At 39.0% G+C, this 18,163-nt stretch overlaps 1 protein-coding gene across 2 annotated transcripts in view; it reads right to left on the bottom strand.

Annotated features, from left to right (window-relative positions):
• chchd6a (coiled-coil-helix-coiled-coil-helix domain containing 6a) overlaps positions 1-18,163 on the bottom strand; it is a 72,614-nt gene that overhangs the window by 18,398 nt on the left and 36,053 nt on the right. Inside the window, exons 7-8 of one of the 2 annotated variants that reach the window (XM_040013702.1) lie at positions 15,989-16,059; positions 4,240-4,375 (exon numbers count right to left, since the gene is read on the bottom strand). In XM_040013702.1, coding sequence (XP_039869636.1) covers positions 4,240-4,375; positions 15,989-16,059 — 207 coding nt within the window. The remainder of the gene's footprint in view (positions 1-4,239; positions 4,376-15,988; positions 16,060-18,163) is intronic. The other variant, XM_040013701.1, reaches the window with a different exon arrangement.

Here is an 18,163-nt window from a genome sequence, read left to right as displayed (position 1 = left end):
ACAAACCTTCATATGGAGTTTATGACCAAACTCCACGAACAAGAAACAAATGGCTGTCAAACTTTAGCAGGTAAAATGGTTTCACAATGGTCTTAACAACAGGACAGACTGATACTCTGTAAGTTAAAAGCTCTTCTTAGAAAACATAAGCAATCAACTTTGAAAACTACCCATGTGCTTCTGCTAATTGTTGTCTCACTAGCACTTGGCGAGTTTACTGTGTCACTGCTACTGCGCTGGGAAAAAGTTATCAGCGATAACCAAACTAACTGTGACAGCTTTTAAAGACACAAAACGGAGGAAGAACTTTATAAACTTCCAAATTGACAGGGTGAAAGTCAGGGAGATGCCTCGGGGGCCAATCAAGAGGAAAGACCTTGATGAGTAGGTTGAAGCAAGCTGCAATGTAGCAAGCTATTCACGCGCCACAAACACACACGCATATACGTATTATTATGCTCTGCTGTAGTCTTTAAAGACTGTCTTCAAAGAGTCTTCCTTCACTCCTTGTTATCTCACACCAGTTAATATATGGAGGAAAGTCTCCCACTCTCTTTCACGCACACTCTCTCTCTCTCACACACACACACACACACACACACACACACACACACAAAACAATCCTAGTAAGCAATGAATATAAGAACATAAACATTGCTGCATATTTAAAAATGTGAATTTATGACTGCATGCTGTCATACAAGACATAAACAGAAGTTCAGATGCTGCTGAACGAGCACACGAGTGCATGTATCCATGCACACAATACAGCAGTACAACAGCAGAGGTATCAATGTTCAGCAAGCTGATTATCACACTTTGTATTACTGTGTTCCAGGGTAAGCCTCACTGCCCCTGAGCAATACAGAGGAGATGTGAGCAGAGACCAGCATGAGATAGTAATACGCTGCTCGAGTGCATAATGAGCAGCTGTACCTTCAAATGCTTCTACCGCACAAACTTTGCGAGTAGCCCGTCCTGCAGCTTCCTCCTCACATTTTCTCTCTAGCGTTCTGTCAACTTGTAGCTGCTGCAGAAATGTACACAGGACTTTTCGATGCTGTTAAATAAAACAGCAGTAGGTTGAACTCAATATTAGGCGGTGCCAAAAAGTGAAGTATAAAGGTTCAATTTTTCTAAGTGAATGTATATCTGAGTTTTCCATTGTGGATAAAAATATAAGGGAATGAGAGAGATAAAAAGAGTGAAGATTCAGTAACTAGTAGATAACCCAAGCCAAATCATCAGAGACAGACTGATGATTCATCTCAGGAGCCTACAGAAGTAAAAGAAAAAAAAAATGGTATAAGGAATCCAGCCTGTAAAAAAATCCTTTATTAGCACCAAAACAAAGAAAAACTAAGAGCTCAGAAAATGAGCCAGGCAGAAATGAAACTGACTTACTGGAGGTAAAGTAACTCCAACTAACTGGAAGTTAGATCAAATTTAAAAAGCTTTACATGCCTCTCTTATTTCTTTCCAATTGTAAATGTATTCTGTGATATTTAATCATCAATTAACTTTGTTAGTAACCTTTAAACTGCCTTTTGATGCTCCAGCATCTTTTTATATTTATCTTCAAAAACCTGCACAGCTCAGTGTAACGTAATTCAGTCAAATCACTGCTTTTCTATGTGTGAGGCTGAACGGCAGTGAAACACGAGGAATTTTAAAAGTTACTTTAAAAATGATTTGACACTAAAGATGAAGGACAAATCTGGCTGTAATGCCCGATCACATAAACTACATCCTCTTTACTGTTATGAGGGGCTAGGTGGAAAAAAGAGAGCTTAAAAACATGATAAATAAAATAATCATTAAAAAAGCCTATAAAATCTATCCTCACTACTATATAATCTTATTTACAGTCAGACAGTGTCTACAGAGTGGGTGGTTTGGTTTCATACCCTCCTAAAATTCTGCAGACGTTATTGCTGCATCAACTGGGTGGTGCTCTCTTGTTGACTTAAAATCAGACCAGCTACTTCATTAAGTCTTCTTCAGTTCCAAAGAACATATAAGAATGTTAATATGCATGCTTTCAATAAAAATATCAGATTTAAAAGATCCCCAAATACACTAAAAGGTCAGTTTATTAAGTACACCAGTTCAATTGCTTGTTTACACAGATATCTGCTCAGCCAATAGAAAAATGCTGCTTGGTCTGATGAGTCTCCTACTTCTGTTACAGCATTTGGATGGCAGGGTCAGAACAACAATAAAGCATGGCTCCATCCTCTCTTGTGGTCAAAGGAGCTTGCAAAGAAAAGCATCTGGACTTCTTTAAGTTGCTTGAAGACGTTTCACCTCTCATCCGAGAAGCTTCTTCAGTTCTAAGGTCCTTTTGTCCCTCTGTGGGGGGAAACTCCCACTAGGTTTAAATCTGGGACTCCCCACCATTTGACCTTAGACCTGAAGAATCTTCTCAGATGAGAGGTGAAACGTCTTCAAGCAACTTAAAGAAGTCCAGATGCTTTTCTTTGCAAGCTCCTTTGACTACGATGACCTGGATGACTGAGAACCTTCACAGACATCCTCTCTTGTGCCAAAGATTCAAGCTCTTGCTGGGGATAATAGTGTGGGCAATATATTCTAGGCAAAATCAAGCCCCTTGACTGAGTAATTAACTAACTGACTAATAGACTGAGTATCTTTTAATCACCTCACCCTTCCTGAATATTATCGTTGACCATGTTCATGAATTTATGACCAGAGTGTATCCATCTTCCGGTACTAGTAAATTGCACCTAATAAAGTGACCTGTTAATGTATATCCCTTTTTAACAAGTTACTATACCTCTCAACTGTCCCCAAACTGCATCTCAAAACACTGCACAGATCATTTTGTCTACAAAGTGTTCACCGCACTTTCAGGTGAAGGTCTGAGAGTGTCAGAGAGAAGTAGCGTCAGTGGGGTTTCTGCTGTTAATTTAGTTAATGGCAAGGCAGCTAATCAGACGTGAAGAAGGCACTCTGCTGTTTCGAACCTTTGTATGAGCAATTATGTTACATGGAAATATGGCTAAAAAAACCCCAAAACAAACAAAAACAAACACACGCCTCAGTGACAATGCTTGAAATTTAGCACTAAGCGCCACTGCCTGACAAAAAAATTGCTATTAAGGCAACGTATAGTTAAGGGGCTGTGTTTGTGTCACTCTTTTATACATTGTTTTTTGACATAACACATCAGAGCATCTTTATTAGCGGTGCAATTTTGTCACAGTTCTGGCCTCTGCGCAGAAAAATCAAAGTTAACGATAAAATCAGCCACATAAACCAGGCAAACTCTACGGGTCCTTCTATTGTTGCAGGGACACCGTCATCAAGTATTCCCCTGCACTTCCTTTGATGACAGGAGTGCATTAAAGTGTTAGGTTGGATTATTTGAAGGCTATACAGACAGTCCTTTTATACTGGGAACTGAAGCCTGAAGTCTCATTAAAGCCACCAGACTCTGTTGACAAAAACAGTAATTTTCCCCTCGCAGAAAACGGGACATGCTCAATCTCTTCGTTTGTTTGTGGTATTGTGTGACTTTGGTGTTTTTGATTAAACGTGTTAAACTACCTAAGTCACTCAGCGGTACTCCTGCAAGTTCAAATTGCTGTTTTGGAAACTGGCTTCAGCTTCCTGTCCTCAAAGGCTGTCTAACAGCAAAAGAATGGAAATATTTTAAATATCACATATGCTTAAATCAAGGTGGCTTTCAGTGCTGTCCCAGTCCTAATGTATGCACTGCTCAGCTTCCATGCATTACCCCAGGCTGCTTCTCCAAACCAGGTCGTGCCGATCCCATCTACTGCAGGTAATAAATCAACTATTGAACAGTAGCTCATATAGCACAACTTAAAAAATAAAAAAATAAATAAAAGAAAAACCTGAAGCGACTATTAAAGAAGAACTTAGCAGTGATGGGGCGGGATTACACATTTTTTTTAAGGTGAATGACTATTAGTTATTGTAATCTCTCCTACTAGTTCATAAAAATGAATAAATCCTTATAAACAATCTAAATGCATTTTCAAAATAAAAGCACTTTTATTTTAGATTATTTTGCATCTGTAGAGGAACCAAAGTGCGAAAACAATAGGTGAAGGCTATAGGTGGAGTCCTCATAACATGTAAAAATAAATCTCAAATCTTTCTGTTTTCAGCGTTACATTTATGACACATTAACACTTTGCACCATCCCTGACACTTTTTTAGTATATCTTTACAGATTGAAAAAGCTCTCACCTTTTTTGCAGCATTGATACACTGCATGTATTCTTTGGCCAGGTCAGAACACTTTAAGGTCTGGTCTTTGTTGTCCCTGTAACAGGATAAAATCTGAGCCTGCAGGCCAGCACACACTGCCTCTGTGTTGTGAGGCCTGCAAAAGACAAGAAACAAGAGAGACTGAGTGAAAAAACTGTCATTTTTGTACCTCTGTTTCTTACTGCTAGTGTAAATTAGGCTTTCAAATTTAAAAAAAAAAAAAAAAAAAAAAAGTAAACTCATCACACTATTCATTCAGATTCTTACATCTTTAAATCAACGTTTCATTCATCAGTTTAGCTTTGATTAGTTGATGACATAGTATCAGTGTAACATGAATTCAGGTAGGTCAGCTGCTCAGAAAAAGAGAAAAATGCTGGATCACAATTGAAACAAAAAACAACAACTTAAAAAAAAAAAAATCAATACTCTAGCTGTCAGTCTCACATTCATGACTGACTTAGAGGGAAGAAAAGCTGCAAGAAAAAGCATCTAAAATGCATTTACAATCTATGAAAGTTTACAAGTATCCAAGAGAGCTGTCTATTGCTGTTTTGGTGGCAGCACGGCTACTTTCAGCAGAAAAGCTCCAAAAACCTGTTATTCACCAACTCTCCAGCAGCACACTCACAGACAGACACTAGCCTGTAAACAAAGGAAGGCAAAAAGCAGAAGCTTGCACAGACAGACAAGACAGAGTCAACTAGAGTGACTAAACAAAACAACTTCATCAGCTCACTTTGTTCATGGAATTCATTCATTGAAACATTTCAGAAATGTGGTTTTTTGATTACAGTTTTAAATACTGACACAAAGAGCCTTTTTGGAGAACATTACATTCAAAATGTGGTATGCACATCATAGTCTGGCATCAAAACATATGCTGTGTGAAATTTTGTCATAATTGCTTAATGAGAATTTCTTAGTTATGGTCAAAACTGTGTTTCGGGAGGTCGCAGTGATTTTGTGCTTTGATCACAAAATTATAATCAGGAGTCAAAGGAAACATTTGTACCAGACAAATAAAAAAGGGCCTCCAAGTACTCTTGGGGACCTTATTTAAAAAGCTTTTATTAGCAAAGTGCATTTCCAAATGCTGAAATTATTCTTTTAAACAACAGCAAGCTGTCCGAAGAACTTTGTCTGAACTTTTCCATTAGACAAATCCCTGTAAAGATAAAGGTCATCTACAAAGCATCCTGGCATCCTTAAAGCGATCATTGATGATGAATAACTATTAACAGAGGGGAAGAGGATCTTTAAGACTGCTACCAGTTTCTGAAGCAGCAGAGAACACGCAGGAAAACTAAGTGACAGTAAACTAATGAAACACTGCAGGTTAGATCACTCAGGCTTTGTGATCAGTCTCATTAGAGATGTGCTCACTTCCTGATGTAGCAGCAGAAACAAGAAGCCCTCTGAGTATTTACTTTAAAGGCAACGGTGTTGTACTTTGTATATAAACTTTATGTAACAGTAGGTCATGGATAATAGGCACTGAATTGTAAATAACTGGACATGAAGCTAATAAGTTAATACTTTCTTTAAAGATATAATATATTTGGGGGACAACTTTAAAGAAAGGTATCCTTAAATGTAAAAGTGAGGTCAGAGGTCAAGTGTGACATGTTATTTTAAATATTTATATTATACTTTCTGTACGTTGACAATAAAGTTTCCAAGTTATGCGTCTTTTCGTCAAATTTAGGCCGATAAATCATTAAGATTACATTGAAGCCGTTAGTGAAGGTGAGCCAAATTTTAATGAATTGTTAACATGAGCCCACTCTACACCCTCGCAAAGCTATTTTGTTTACAGACAGAATGACAACACGCACACAAGCAAACACTACCAAAAACATAACCTTCTTGGTAGCGGTAACAAAAATGATCACATCACTGACATATTTGGCGAAAAGTGGGGAAATGCACCAGTGCAGCAGCGAGGACTCTGGTCTATCACAAACTTCCATCCGCAGAAGGATCCCACAAGCAATTAGAAGCTTTCATATTCTCTTCTTATTTCCTCTGAATGTGGAGGAGAGAACAGGACTGTGAGCAGCCTTAACAACATTAGCTGCACTGAAAGCTGGCTGGACACACTAAAAAAAAATTTTTTTTTTTCATGAAGGGTGATTAAATCAAGTTCAAGTTCAAATTCGCCACATGCAGTGGCAGGTTGCCCTGCAGTGGAATGAACCCGCCCTCCGACCTTACACACACAACAATCAGGGAAGCTTTACCATCGTAACGCTGATCAACTGTGGTTACACCATTAACAATTAAGACTGCATGAAGTTAGCAGTGTGTCCAACTTTAATCTCAGTTGTGTTGTAGGAGGTTTAAAAAATAAACTCACTCTTTAAATTGGGACGTTTACATGTTACCCACTTCATAAACTGATGTGAATCAAACAGCTTTGCAGCAGCTGTTTTGTTGTACTGGACCTTTTGCATGACAGACACTTAAAGGATGGAGGATGAGAAATAACTGTACTATGCAAATCACAAATATGCCATTTCCTCACTTAGAGGGGGAAAAGCAGTTGATGGTGCTTTCAGTGCTCCGGCACAACTACACTTTCCACGGCTTTCTCGTTGCTTTAGAAGTTCTTAAGTCTTCTTAAAAGTACTTCTCCTGACTCTCCACAGTTTTTCACCTTAGGCCTAAAATACTTTATAAACATCTTTACCAATTTCAATTGTGTCCCCTGTCTATAACTGTAACAATACCAAACAACAAACTGTGTTGTTTAATTTTGAACACTTGTTTTACAGCTGTGTTCAAGTTCAAGTTCTGGGTTAAAGCTGTCTTTTTAATTTTATTTTGTCTCAGATCAGAACAAAAGAAACTCTTTTAAGAAAAAGTAGAAAAAAATGGGAGTGAAGATAAAAAACAATTCACACCTAGACGTGCCAACCTGTTTGAACAACCTATGGGGTGTATGGTACGTGCTTCACTGCGAATCGTACAATTAGCGCTAAATCGTACTTAATTGAGTGGGCAGGATCATTCTGATCAAATACAGCAGAAAAGTGTGCTTTGAGAGATTGAATTAGCCGTGTTTAATTTGATATGTGGGCTGTATTATAATTTGTCTTTACCTGTCTATCTGTGTGATTGTTAACTACGACAGGCTTGCTGCCTGGGCGCCTCGCGGTAATGGATTCTGACTGATTGAAGCAGAGACAAGAGAGTTATGTACACCCACGCAGGTATAGACTGGCACGTGCGCACACGTACGCTGTAAACATTAAAAGGGCGCCGTGCACGCACGCGCTTCGCTACATGCCAACACGTCGATCTCCGCACTGTGTCCCTGCTCGCTTTCTCCACGAGGAGCGTTTAACACCGGATTTAATTGAAAGCCAAATTAAAGACTCTTTTAGACTTTGACTCATGAAGAGAAGCTGACCCCATCGTTTCAATTACAGCATATCCATATCCACGCAAACACTTTATCATCAGGAAAAATATCATGGATGCGGCAACGGAGTTTATCTGAGCGCAGGTGATCGAGGTTAAAGAGGAAAACGAACAGAGATGAAGAGGAAAAAACAGAAAGTGAGATAGAATGATGGATGGAATGAAGCATCAATTGGCTTTCTTTTAGAAGCCCATTTGAAGAAGATGACAGCCTATCAGATTACTCGGTTCCCCCCAAACAACCTCCAATGGTTTATATCTCCTGATTAATCGCTCTTCTTCCACTTTTCGCCTTCCCTCCAACTCTGTCTTCTTTCTTACTTTTTTCTCTCCCTCGCCCGCCCTCCTCCTCTTTTTTTTTTCTTTTTGGTCCCACCATTAACAACACAGAGAGTACAACACCAAAGCGTGCCATCTTTATCTCCCCCTCCGTTTGAGGCCGCCAAAGATAAGGAACTCTCCTTTAATTTGAAATAAATGGCCTTCATCAGGGAAGCCAAAGCCTCCTGATAGCGCTACGTGGTTTATTAAAGGCGCTTGAAGCAGAAAATTGGTTCAGCTGCAGCAAAAGCTAAAGCTCTGTCCACATGCTACACCAAATTGAAGGTGAGGTCTTAAATCAACAATATTAACTGAGCCGCTTACGAAAATAAATAAATAAGGGGAGGAGAGTGAGTGGGGTGGGGAGTGGTGGGACTTCTTTCTTCTTCTTCTTTTTTTTTTTTTTTTTTTTAGCTGGAATGAGGTAAAGTGGCATCTCTGACAGCCCGCTGAGCCATGTATGGGGTTGTTGTTGTTCATTTTCGTGTGTGCGTGCTGCAGAAGCACTCTAAATGCGAGTGGAAATAGCAATTTTTACATTTTTTTGGAGGTGGTGGTGTGGTGGGGTACTCCACGCATCTGTGAGCAGTAAATATGACAAAACATAAACAGTAAGATTAGTCGCTTAATTAATGGTGCTGCCCATTATTTTTAATCTCCGGCAGCGAAGGCGGAGGCGGGCAGAACACAGAGGCCTCAGACTTCTGGACCACGCAGCTTACCAAGACAAAGAGAGGGAGAGAAATGAAAGGGTGAGAAATTGGAAAACGGAAGAGACACGAAAACACACCAGTGACTACAAAAGCCTCCGGGAAAGCTACGAGACTGATAAGGAAGATGCTTTTATCGCCTCGAAACCGCGCTTCTCTCAGAGTTAAGAGTGATGTTTTTGTGTTTTTCCTTAATGGCTTTGGCTATACATATGAGGCACTGTTTGTCCTATACACCATTTTATTTCTATCCTGTCAACTACAAAGGGCTGGTATCTCTAATGTGTTTCAGGCAAGTAATTAGAAAATCGTGTTAACATCTCATACAAATAAGCACCCGAGGAGAGAGAAAAAAACAAAAGCGGAGAGAATCAAATGCTATGACGTAGTGTAGGAAGTCTGGAATACCTCGTGTGTGAGCAGACACATTGCTTTGTTATTCCAATAATAGCCTCCAACTACAATCATGCTCTTAACATGAGCTATATTTCAGAATTAAATTACAATAAATGCATTTTTTAAATTAATTGGAATTAAGGCTGCTTTATTTGACAGCATCACAGGCACTGACCTGGAGGTTTTGTCAACTATTTTTGTATATAGTGCTAAAAAAATCATCATCATTTATGTAAACAAAAGAAAATCCAAACAATGCTATAATGTTGCTATAATTAGATTTTTTTTCTTATTAGAAAAAAATCAAACTTTACTTTGCTTCTCATTGTGGCAGTGGTATGCGATGTGATGTCACAAAAAAAAACATTAAAAATAATGTCTTTGTCACATGAATAACAATGTTTTGCTCTCTTTTCTTTCCATAAATTTAAAAACAAGGCAGGGTTTGTTTTAGGGCACTGCAACCATGTGATAGACAACTTGTGCAGTCCTGCTTTTTCCAGTCAGGCTCCGTAAACCAATCAAAATACCAAGATGGTGATGGTGTGATGAAATGTTGTGAAAAAGACAAAAACGTATGGAGCCAAACGCAGCACTCTCAAGATGTAATTAAACTTGGAAAAACCTTTAATGTTTCTTGGTCCAGGAAACTCACAAAGCCCAATTTTTAAAAGCTAACAGGGCACCAAGCCAAGGAATCCAAACTTCCAGAACATACCTGAGGAAAAAAAGGCAAAGCAGAGGAAGAGGAACACATGCAAGCAACAACGCAACACAGGACAAAGGAAGACTGGCAAAATATACAAGAGGTAATGAGGGAAGAGGAGACAGGTGGGGAACAAAGCTTAAGATAATTAACATAACGAGACGGTGGGAGGGAGGGTGAAAATCACACATGCACAGGGAACAACAGTTACCAACATAAAAGATCTAAACAAGCTTGACGCAGGAGAAGACAAAAGAGAAGAGAGGGATGAGACTGATGGAAGGAAAAGAATGGAAACACAAAGGGGAAATAACTATAAACCTGAAGTCATCACCGACTTAATGTAAGACTATTAACAAGACTAAAAAAACAAACCATAGAGAATACATACAAACTTAAGATAACCAAGATGTGTAAACCCAAGTAAAAAACAAAACAAAACAGAAACTCTATTAATAGTAAAATAAATACTGACCAAAATTCTAAAAGAAAGAAAAACTGAAACATAAATCAAAAAGCATAATGAACTCAAAACCTCAAACTCCTGGGTCCAACAGCAAACGGTGAAAAAGCAAAACAAGTCCATAAATTAACGGCCGATCTAATATGTGCTCCTGTAAACAAAGGAGGCAATGTGTTGACCAAGAGCTCTACAGCAGTCTAATCTTTAAAAACTAAAGTCTAATTAGCTTTGAACCAGAATCAAAACTCTGTCTCCCAATAAGTGAAACGTGCTAACATCAGAGAAGTTCTCCTATGACAGCAACAACAGAAGGTAAACAAGTTATCAGGTAATGACATTTTGGCACACTGGAGGTTCTGAATCACTCCAACTACTCTTATGTTAGTGGTTTGATTAATACTGACGTGGTGGTGGAAAAAAAGACGATAATAAGAAAAAGAGATAGGGCAGGACAGGTGAAGAGGAAAACAGCTACAGAGAAAGGGTTGCCTCTTATCTCTAGCTTGTAGCTTGTAGGCACCTGCTCCCTGACAGCTTTTCAATTGACTCAGGGCACATATGCTCTTCCCCCCTATCTTGTTTCTCTACACTCCTTCACTCATCCTCTCCCATTCCATCACAACCGTAACCCAGAAGAGCGGGTCCACTATATAGTAGTGCTCAGACTTCACTTTGTCTCTCGCAAACACGGAAGTTAAAGGACTCCCTCTCACTTTTGTCAGTCCTTTAACAATGCTGCACACATCATTTCACTTAGCTTTCCACAGTGGCTCTGATGACTGTAATGCAAAAGATTTCCATAAAAATGTATACTGTAAAGAATCCATGTGTGTCCATCTGGAAAACGTGCATAATAGAAATAAAGATGAATGCTCCCACTCCGGCCCAGCTATCTTCTAGTTTTAAAATAAAAACCATATATTGTGTAATAATTCATTTATGCCTGATCTTGTTTTTGTAAACTGTCATCCTATTTTTTAATCACCAATTTTAAGTTGTACTTAAACTAATAAACGTCTCATTTTAATACTATTTTGTTGTTTTGTTAAACATTATACTCCAAAGGAAACTGGGCAAAAAATAAATAAACAATCTACTGAACAACAACATTTCTCATTCTTCACTGGAAACGGCAACTTCTCAAATCCATTCATACACGAATGTGAATCCAGTCTGCTATACCAGAGTGAACTGCACAAATATCCAAAGAAACAAAGATTATAGCTGGGTGTACAGTCATTGCCTGCTTGTTGTGGGACATAGTAGTGAATTTAGTTTTTCAATCACAGGCGGTAGAAAACTGTGGATCTGTGTGAAGGACAAATCTGTTAAAATTCCGACTGCAGCAAAAAAGATTCTGCTATCGGGAAATACTGAAAGTAACAGGTGATATGTTTTCCATTGCAGCTCCACCCTAACTAATGTCGAAACTAACCAATAATTTGCTGATCACAAATACAGTCTGCAGCAGGCAGCTGCCTAAAGGTTGTTTAAGGTATCTAAGATAGCAAAAACAAGAATATACAAAAAGCTTATATGTAGGGTGCGGATCCATCTGTAGCTGATGCGGGGCTGATTTGTACACCCAATCTTACACCTAATCTTCATAACTTTATTTGACAGCATTTCTATTCAAATTCAGGTTGCTATAAATCTGTTTGCAATCCAGACTTGTATTTGATTGGCTTTTCTCTTACAGCACAGCAACAATTGCAAACTAGGCTGCTTATCTATCTGGACTCAACTCGTCGGCTTTATGACTGAGTGATCTCTGTTGACTGGTACGTTCTGACACATGTTGGAAGAATCTGACAAAGGGTGGCTATTAAGACTAGTTGGACTACCACTGTAACAGACAGCTGGCCTTGTTAAAACACCTTGGATTATTGACCCGAGTGATCTGATGTGGGTATACAGTATATCTTGCCTGTCTCCATTTCACTCCCATTCGAATACTCTGAAGAGGAGGCCGTTGTCATCACAATGTCTCTTTCACTCCAATTCTACTGCCAACGTGTGAAAAACCTGTCAATTTAGAAGAAGAGTTTTATATTTGCTAAGTGAATATCAGAAACTACATCAATCTCTTTGTTTCAGAACAACAATGTTGTTTATGAAACGTCTACAGCCACAGGACATCGATACGAGACATCATTTATTTAAACATTTATATTTTTTTTTTGTGGCAGCTGGAAAACAGAGAGGCCACATGTGGTGCACTACTCATAAAACTGAGCTGCTCTGAACTACTGCAGAAATCTGTTTTAGATTGAGAGCCATTGACTGACTCTTCTAACAAGACCCTACCTTAGTTTATCTCTCACTGTCTGTAATCCCACTCTAGGAGAGTAAATAACCTGCCAGCACTTCAGTTTTAGGCTTGTGAAACTGATGGCTCTTCAAAGCAAACTGCAAAATTGTGCAACACTGTTAACCAACACGTAGGAACCTGAAAAGGGGGAAAGTGGGAGGCTGGGGGCCTCGGGGACGGGGTTGGCAATAATTAACAGCTTATTTTTATAACATTTGCTTATTTTGTGACAATTTGACTGATAAACTACCACACAAGCCTACGTCCTACTACAGATATCAACATCACAGCCCATTTCACCAACTACTGAAACTGTATTTGGACAAAACTTATAACAGTAAAAGCATAATAGAGGTCTTTCATCAAATGTACGAACCATATATATAGTAATTTGTATCAACATGACATATGTGGTTGCCTGGTTAGTGGAAGGACAGACAACAGCATCCAAGACAGTACATGATAGTTCTCTTTGTGTGTTAGGCGCGGGCAGATACACTTAAACATCTGGGCTAAACAAACAGTCCTTCACAGGAATCTGCCCAAGGTACCGCAATGTGTTATTAATAAAGGCTGCAGACCTTCTGCCTCTTTCTTTGCCCCTCCCTGGTGTACCATGTACACTGAACTGTCTGACAGATGTCAATGATAACAATGCAATCTGGGGTAATTCCTGTAGCCACGTCTCTGTGAAACACCAGTGCGCTCACAGAAGTAGGCTTTTTTCTCCATCAGTCTCTGTTGTCTGGATCCATCTCTTTATACACACCATGTATCTCCGTGTCAACCCCTGATTTCTGCGGGAATTCCAATTGTCTGGACTGTCATGAAACAATAGTGGAATGAAAAGTGGAAATAACCTGGTTAAAATACGTTTGTACAGACTTGCAAGTGTAGTATGTTTTTCTGATTTACAGTACTTAACAATTGCTGGCTACTTGAACTGTAGGTACCTGTGATAAGTAGTAGTAGATGAAATGGTATGCTATAATCAAAATGTGAACTATGCTTGAAAAATCTTTCTCATTACATTAAAAAAATGTCTGAATCTGGTTAAGAAATCTGGAATGCAGTGAACTTCTAGAAAATAAAGGGGAAAAAGTAATTTGTAATTGGCAGGCCTGAAGAGTTGGACAAAGAAGGCAAAGCAATGAAAGGCAAGGAATGATAGGAAAGTTACTGAGGCTGCTCTATTATGCTCCATTGAGTTTGACATTTTAGAGTGCTACAGGTTGCAGAATTTCTTACTCTCTTCATCTTCTTTTTCCTTTCTCACACACACACACACACACACAGAGACGCGCGCACAGCATGGTGACACATTGGCCCTGTGCTCTTTGGCTTCCTCAAGCCCCAGAGTGCTGCCAGCCAAAGCCAAGGATTAAACTGTGGATTAAACACATCCCACACATACCAGCAGGCATAAACACGTGCTTATACAAAGCACAGAATAACACGGACAGTGGAGCTTGGGCGGTTTACGAGTCACCCACATCTTATTTTACAGTAGCTTTGTTCTACTGCTCAGCACTCAGAAACTTCCCTCGGATAGTTTTGAAAACTAAGGTCTGCCTGAAGTTTAATATAAAATATAAAAGACGTTTCTCTCAATTCCACTGTTGGAGGATTTCTGCACAGTCTTCTTATGTCAGTTAAATCAGACTATCGATGGGTATAAAGCAGTACACTAGTACAAATTTTCAATTTTGTGTTAGGGTAAGATTTTCATAAACATTACACAACTGTTGCCTGTTAGTTTCTTTGGGTGCTTTTAAACAATACTATTTAGTCAAGATAAAGTAAATAAATACATTTTCCTCATTGTTACAGATAATTTATGTGGTCTGAATACAGTATTTGTCCCTTTTTGGGTACAACCACACACACACACACACACACACACACACACACACACACACATCAGGTAGATAAAGCACCTGTTCTGACAGAAAAAAAATCGTCACCGTCAGTGTGACATGAGCTCCTGCAGTTGATAGCTAGTTCAAGTTGATAGCTTCCAAAATACAAATCGAGCTTGTGCAAAGCCTTCCTGTTGTGTTTACTCACCTCCACTCAACACATATGTAAAGCCAAGGTTAAAAGATTTTGGAACTAACAGCAGATAACCCCCCATAATCTAAAATAACACGGTGAACAATAAGTTCAACAAGATTTAGACAAAATACCTCCGAGCAAGCTTGTTAAATAATGCAAGGAGCAGGAATAAAAGATTACACAGGTAGGATACAGCCAATTCTTTTATTTCAACCATCTAAGGGAAAGGATGTTTGGATTTGTTTTTTGTTTGTTTTTTTTAAAGAGAGATTTGTGAACTGATTCTGACAGGCATGTATAACAAACAATTGTCCTTTTTTTTTTTTTTTTTAAATTATTATATAGGTAATAATGCTGGTTTCAGATGGCTGAACAGGCCAGGCAGTTTCCTAATACAGTTCCCAAGTGGACTAATAGCCTGGGTCTGAACTGAGCACTGCAGAATAAGTTTGTACACCCAAGTTGTTCAGTTTTTGAGTTTTGTTAAAGCATCTTCTGTCAGTGAGTTGACCAATGGCTGTCCTGCTTCACGGTGCTCAACGTCCTCATTCAGTTCCCATGTTCTGTGGCCATCAGACCGACTGCGCCCAGTTTCTTTCTGGTCCTGTGTTTGTCACAGTCGCTCCCTGAATTTCTTTGTTTTTTCCTGCTTTGTTAATAAAAAGTGCTTTTGCTTCTCTGCCTCTCTCTCTCTCTCATTGAAGTGAATCTGAACTTTGAACTACCAGTTAGCTGTACTGAGAGCATTTGGCCTTTAACAGCAAATTCACTTCTGGCTTCTAATGCAAATGGCACCTGAGACGACCCCCCCCCTTAAAAAAGTGAAAAAAGAAAAACTGATTTCAGCAGCAACAATTAACTACCTTTTCCCAGCTGCGGTTCATTAAAAGTCCACTATGAGAAGTGAAGATGAGGAAATAAGGTATTGTTAGATGCAGCTTAATCAAAGCAGCCAATTAAAACGTTTATCACATTTTCAGTTTGCTCTAGGGTAAGAATGCAACTGGTTAAACAATAAGAAAAAAATATTACAATCTATTGCCATTAATTACTCAACTGTGTGCATGGATAAGTGTGAGTCACAGTGTGTATGAGTGTGGGGATGGGTGGGTGTGTGAGGCTCCAGGAATCATATCTCCTCATTTTTGGACTCCAGATAAACGTGTGTCTGTGTGTATTTGCGTGGTTATCTTTGTGAGTTATGACATTTTAACAGGTCTTCATTTTCCGACACCAGAGAGCAGAGAATGAGCCTCGGCCTTAGCGCGAGGGTTTAAATCAGGTCGAGGTTAGGGTTACGGTATAAGATGTGCGGGTGTGCGAGTGTTTGTGCGTCTCACCTGACATTTTCTTCCGTCTTGGAGGCAGCTTGGTGGAACTGTTCTTTGCTTTGTTGATACCTTTCCAAATTCTAAAGACACGCACACCAAAAACAACACAGGAAAAAAAACAGCATTAGTAAAACGTGTGATTTTGCAGCGTTAATGTGTGTATTTGTGTGCCTTTGTGACTGTAGTATTGTAAGTAGGGCTTATAAAGTGCTGATATATACATCCCTGGGACCGTTCAAGACACCTTTCTGTAACTGTGCCCTCTGATAACTAAGATCTGGCAAATGCAGAAAGAGATGTATAATGTATTATTTAGAAAGTATATGTTTGACTTTAAAAGAAACACTATTAAGCAATATGAAGGACTCGAAAGCTTAGCATGAAGATAAAAGCAAGTGTTTGTGCTAAGCTAAGCTAACAGGCTCAACTATATTATAAGCAGCATATCTGATTTTTTGCTGCACTGTGAGCATAGACACAACAAACAACTATGTATCACAATTTTCCCAACTTTAAGCTTTGCTATTTCATTAAAATAGCCACTCTGTTCCTAAGTCATATTAAATTGGTTCTCACGTCAGACTGTGCCTATATCTGACTGAATAATAACATTTCTGATCGTCATTTGTCCATCACTGATTTAGGACCCTTTTTTTTCTCCAACCTCATCTTTATAACTTCCCAGATTTTCCTTCCAAGTTCAAACTTAGGAGTCTGACTTCCATTAGATAGCATTACCTTCACACACAGGACCTATTTTTTGTGATTCCAGCCTCTTTAAGTGGAACTAAAGCCTAGCAGTGATGAGCTGCATTACTCATACATTTTTCAAGAAATCGTGATTTCTGATTTCGCAGCTTGCCTGGTGAGTACCAAAACCCAGGCAAGCAGACAGTGGTATTATAACAAAACAAGCAGCTAATCCACAACAACTGCAGCCTCTCCTCTGCTGATCCTCCCAGCTTAGGCCTTCCAGCACCCTGTATCCCCCACAAATATTTACCCAGCAAGCTGTACCAGCTTTGGAAGGAAGCATAGAAGGGAAGAAATCGAGAAAAGGCAAGAAAGAAGGTAAGACAAGAATAAAGAAAGAGAAGCAGCAGAAGGCATGAAGGTAAGTAGCAGGAAATAAAGAGGGGAGAAATCTTTTGGCCTGACATTTATTTAGTACAGAGTTGGGCTCAGCATGATCATACAGTCATGTGAAAAACTATAGGAATAACCACAGGAATTAAGAGGGTAAGAAGCAATCAGCTGCTGCTAATCAAATGTACCTCATCAGTTTATCATCAGCGAGTATGAGCGCCTCCAAAAAACTTCAATAAAATTCAAGTATATCTATCACTATCTTCAGCATAAATGGGTAAAAATATCTATTTGAAGTGTACAGAAACATGTTTATTTCAAAGCAATCAATGGCACTTCTTGTGACTGAAGCAAGAAACACAGCGTTGTTGGCCTGGCATAGTAGACATGGGTTTCAGTGTAGCATCTTGAATCACAGGCAGCAGGTTTATCAACATATCCGTACTGCTGCGTCAGATGGCTGCAAGGATTTAATGAACTACAGGAGAGATTTTCCCCGTTCAGCATAAAGTAGCTGTGGACAGCTAACGATTTCTGAGGATCAGTTCAAAGTCTCTCATTTTTGTAACTAATCTGATGTTAGCATTGTGTTGTGCTGTAAGAAATTGTAATCATTTGTGTCCCTGTTGTCAAAAGACACCCTGCAGCAAAAATCAAGTAGTCACCTGGACCATGGTATAAAGGGAGAGTTATTTTCCAGCACCTGCTTTTCTTTTTTCTTACACCAGTGCTTAACCGTCATCATTCTCCTTCCTTCTCATTACCATCCTTCCTCCACTCCATTTTTTTTTTCCAAACATGTGTTTTCCCCTCCTTCCACAGATTAAGCATAATATTGGAGTTACTTTCCACCATTCATCATTCCTTCATTATCATCGGTGATTAACTCACACATACTGTTTAACTGTGCTTGCCAAGATGACATGATGACATGACACTAGCTGCAAAGCAATCCACCAATTTTGCTTAAGTTGAAAGCAAAATTCTCAAAAACTGGTTGCACTATTCAGAACTTTAGTCCAAGACTATGTCAAAATCCATTTTTACTGAACCATAATTGACCCCACCCTATTTTTTTTACCTTTATATTTCAACTTA

This window comes from Simochromis diagramma, unplaced genomic scaffold (genome assembly GCF_900408965.1).
Source record: "Simochromis diagramma unplaced genomic scaffold, fSimDia1.1 OVJJ01000705.1, whole genome shotgun sequence".
NCBI classification, from domain to species: Eukaryota; Metazoa; Chordata; class Actinopteri; order Cichliformes; family Cichlidae; genus Simochromis; species Simochromis diagramma.
Note: the sequence above shows the minus strand (reverse complement) of the source record. Positions and strands in the feature narration are given on the sequence as shown.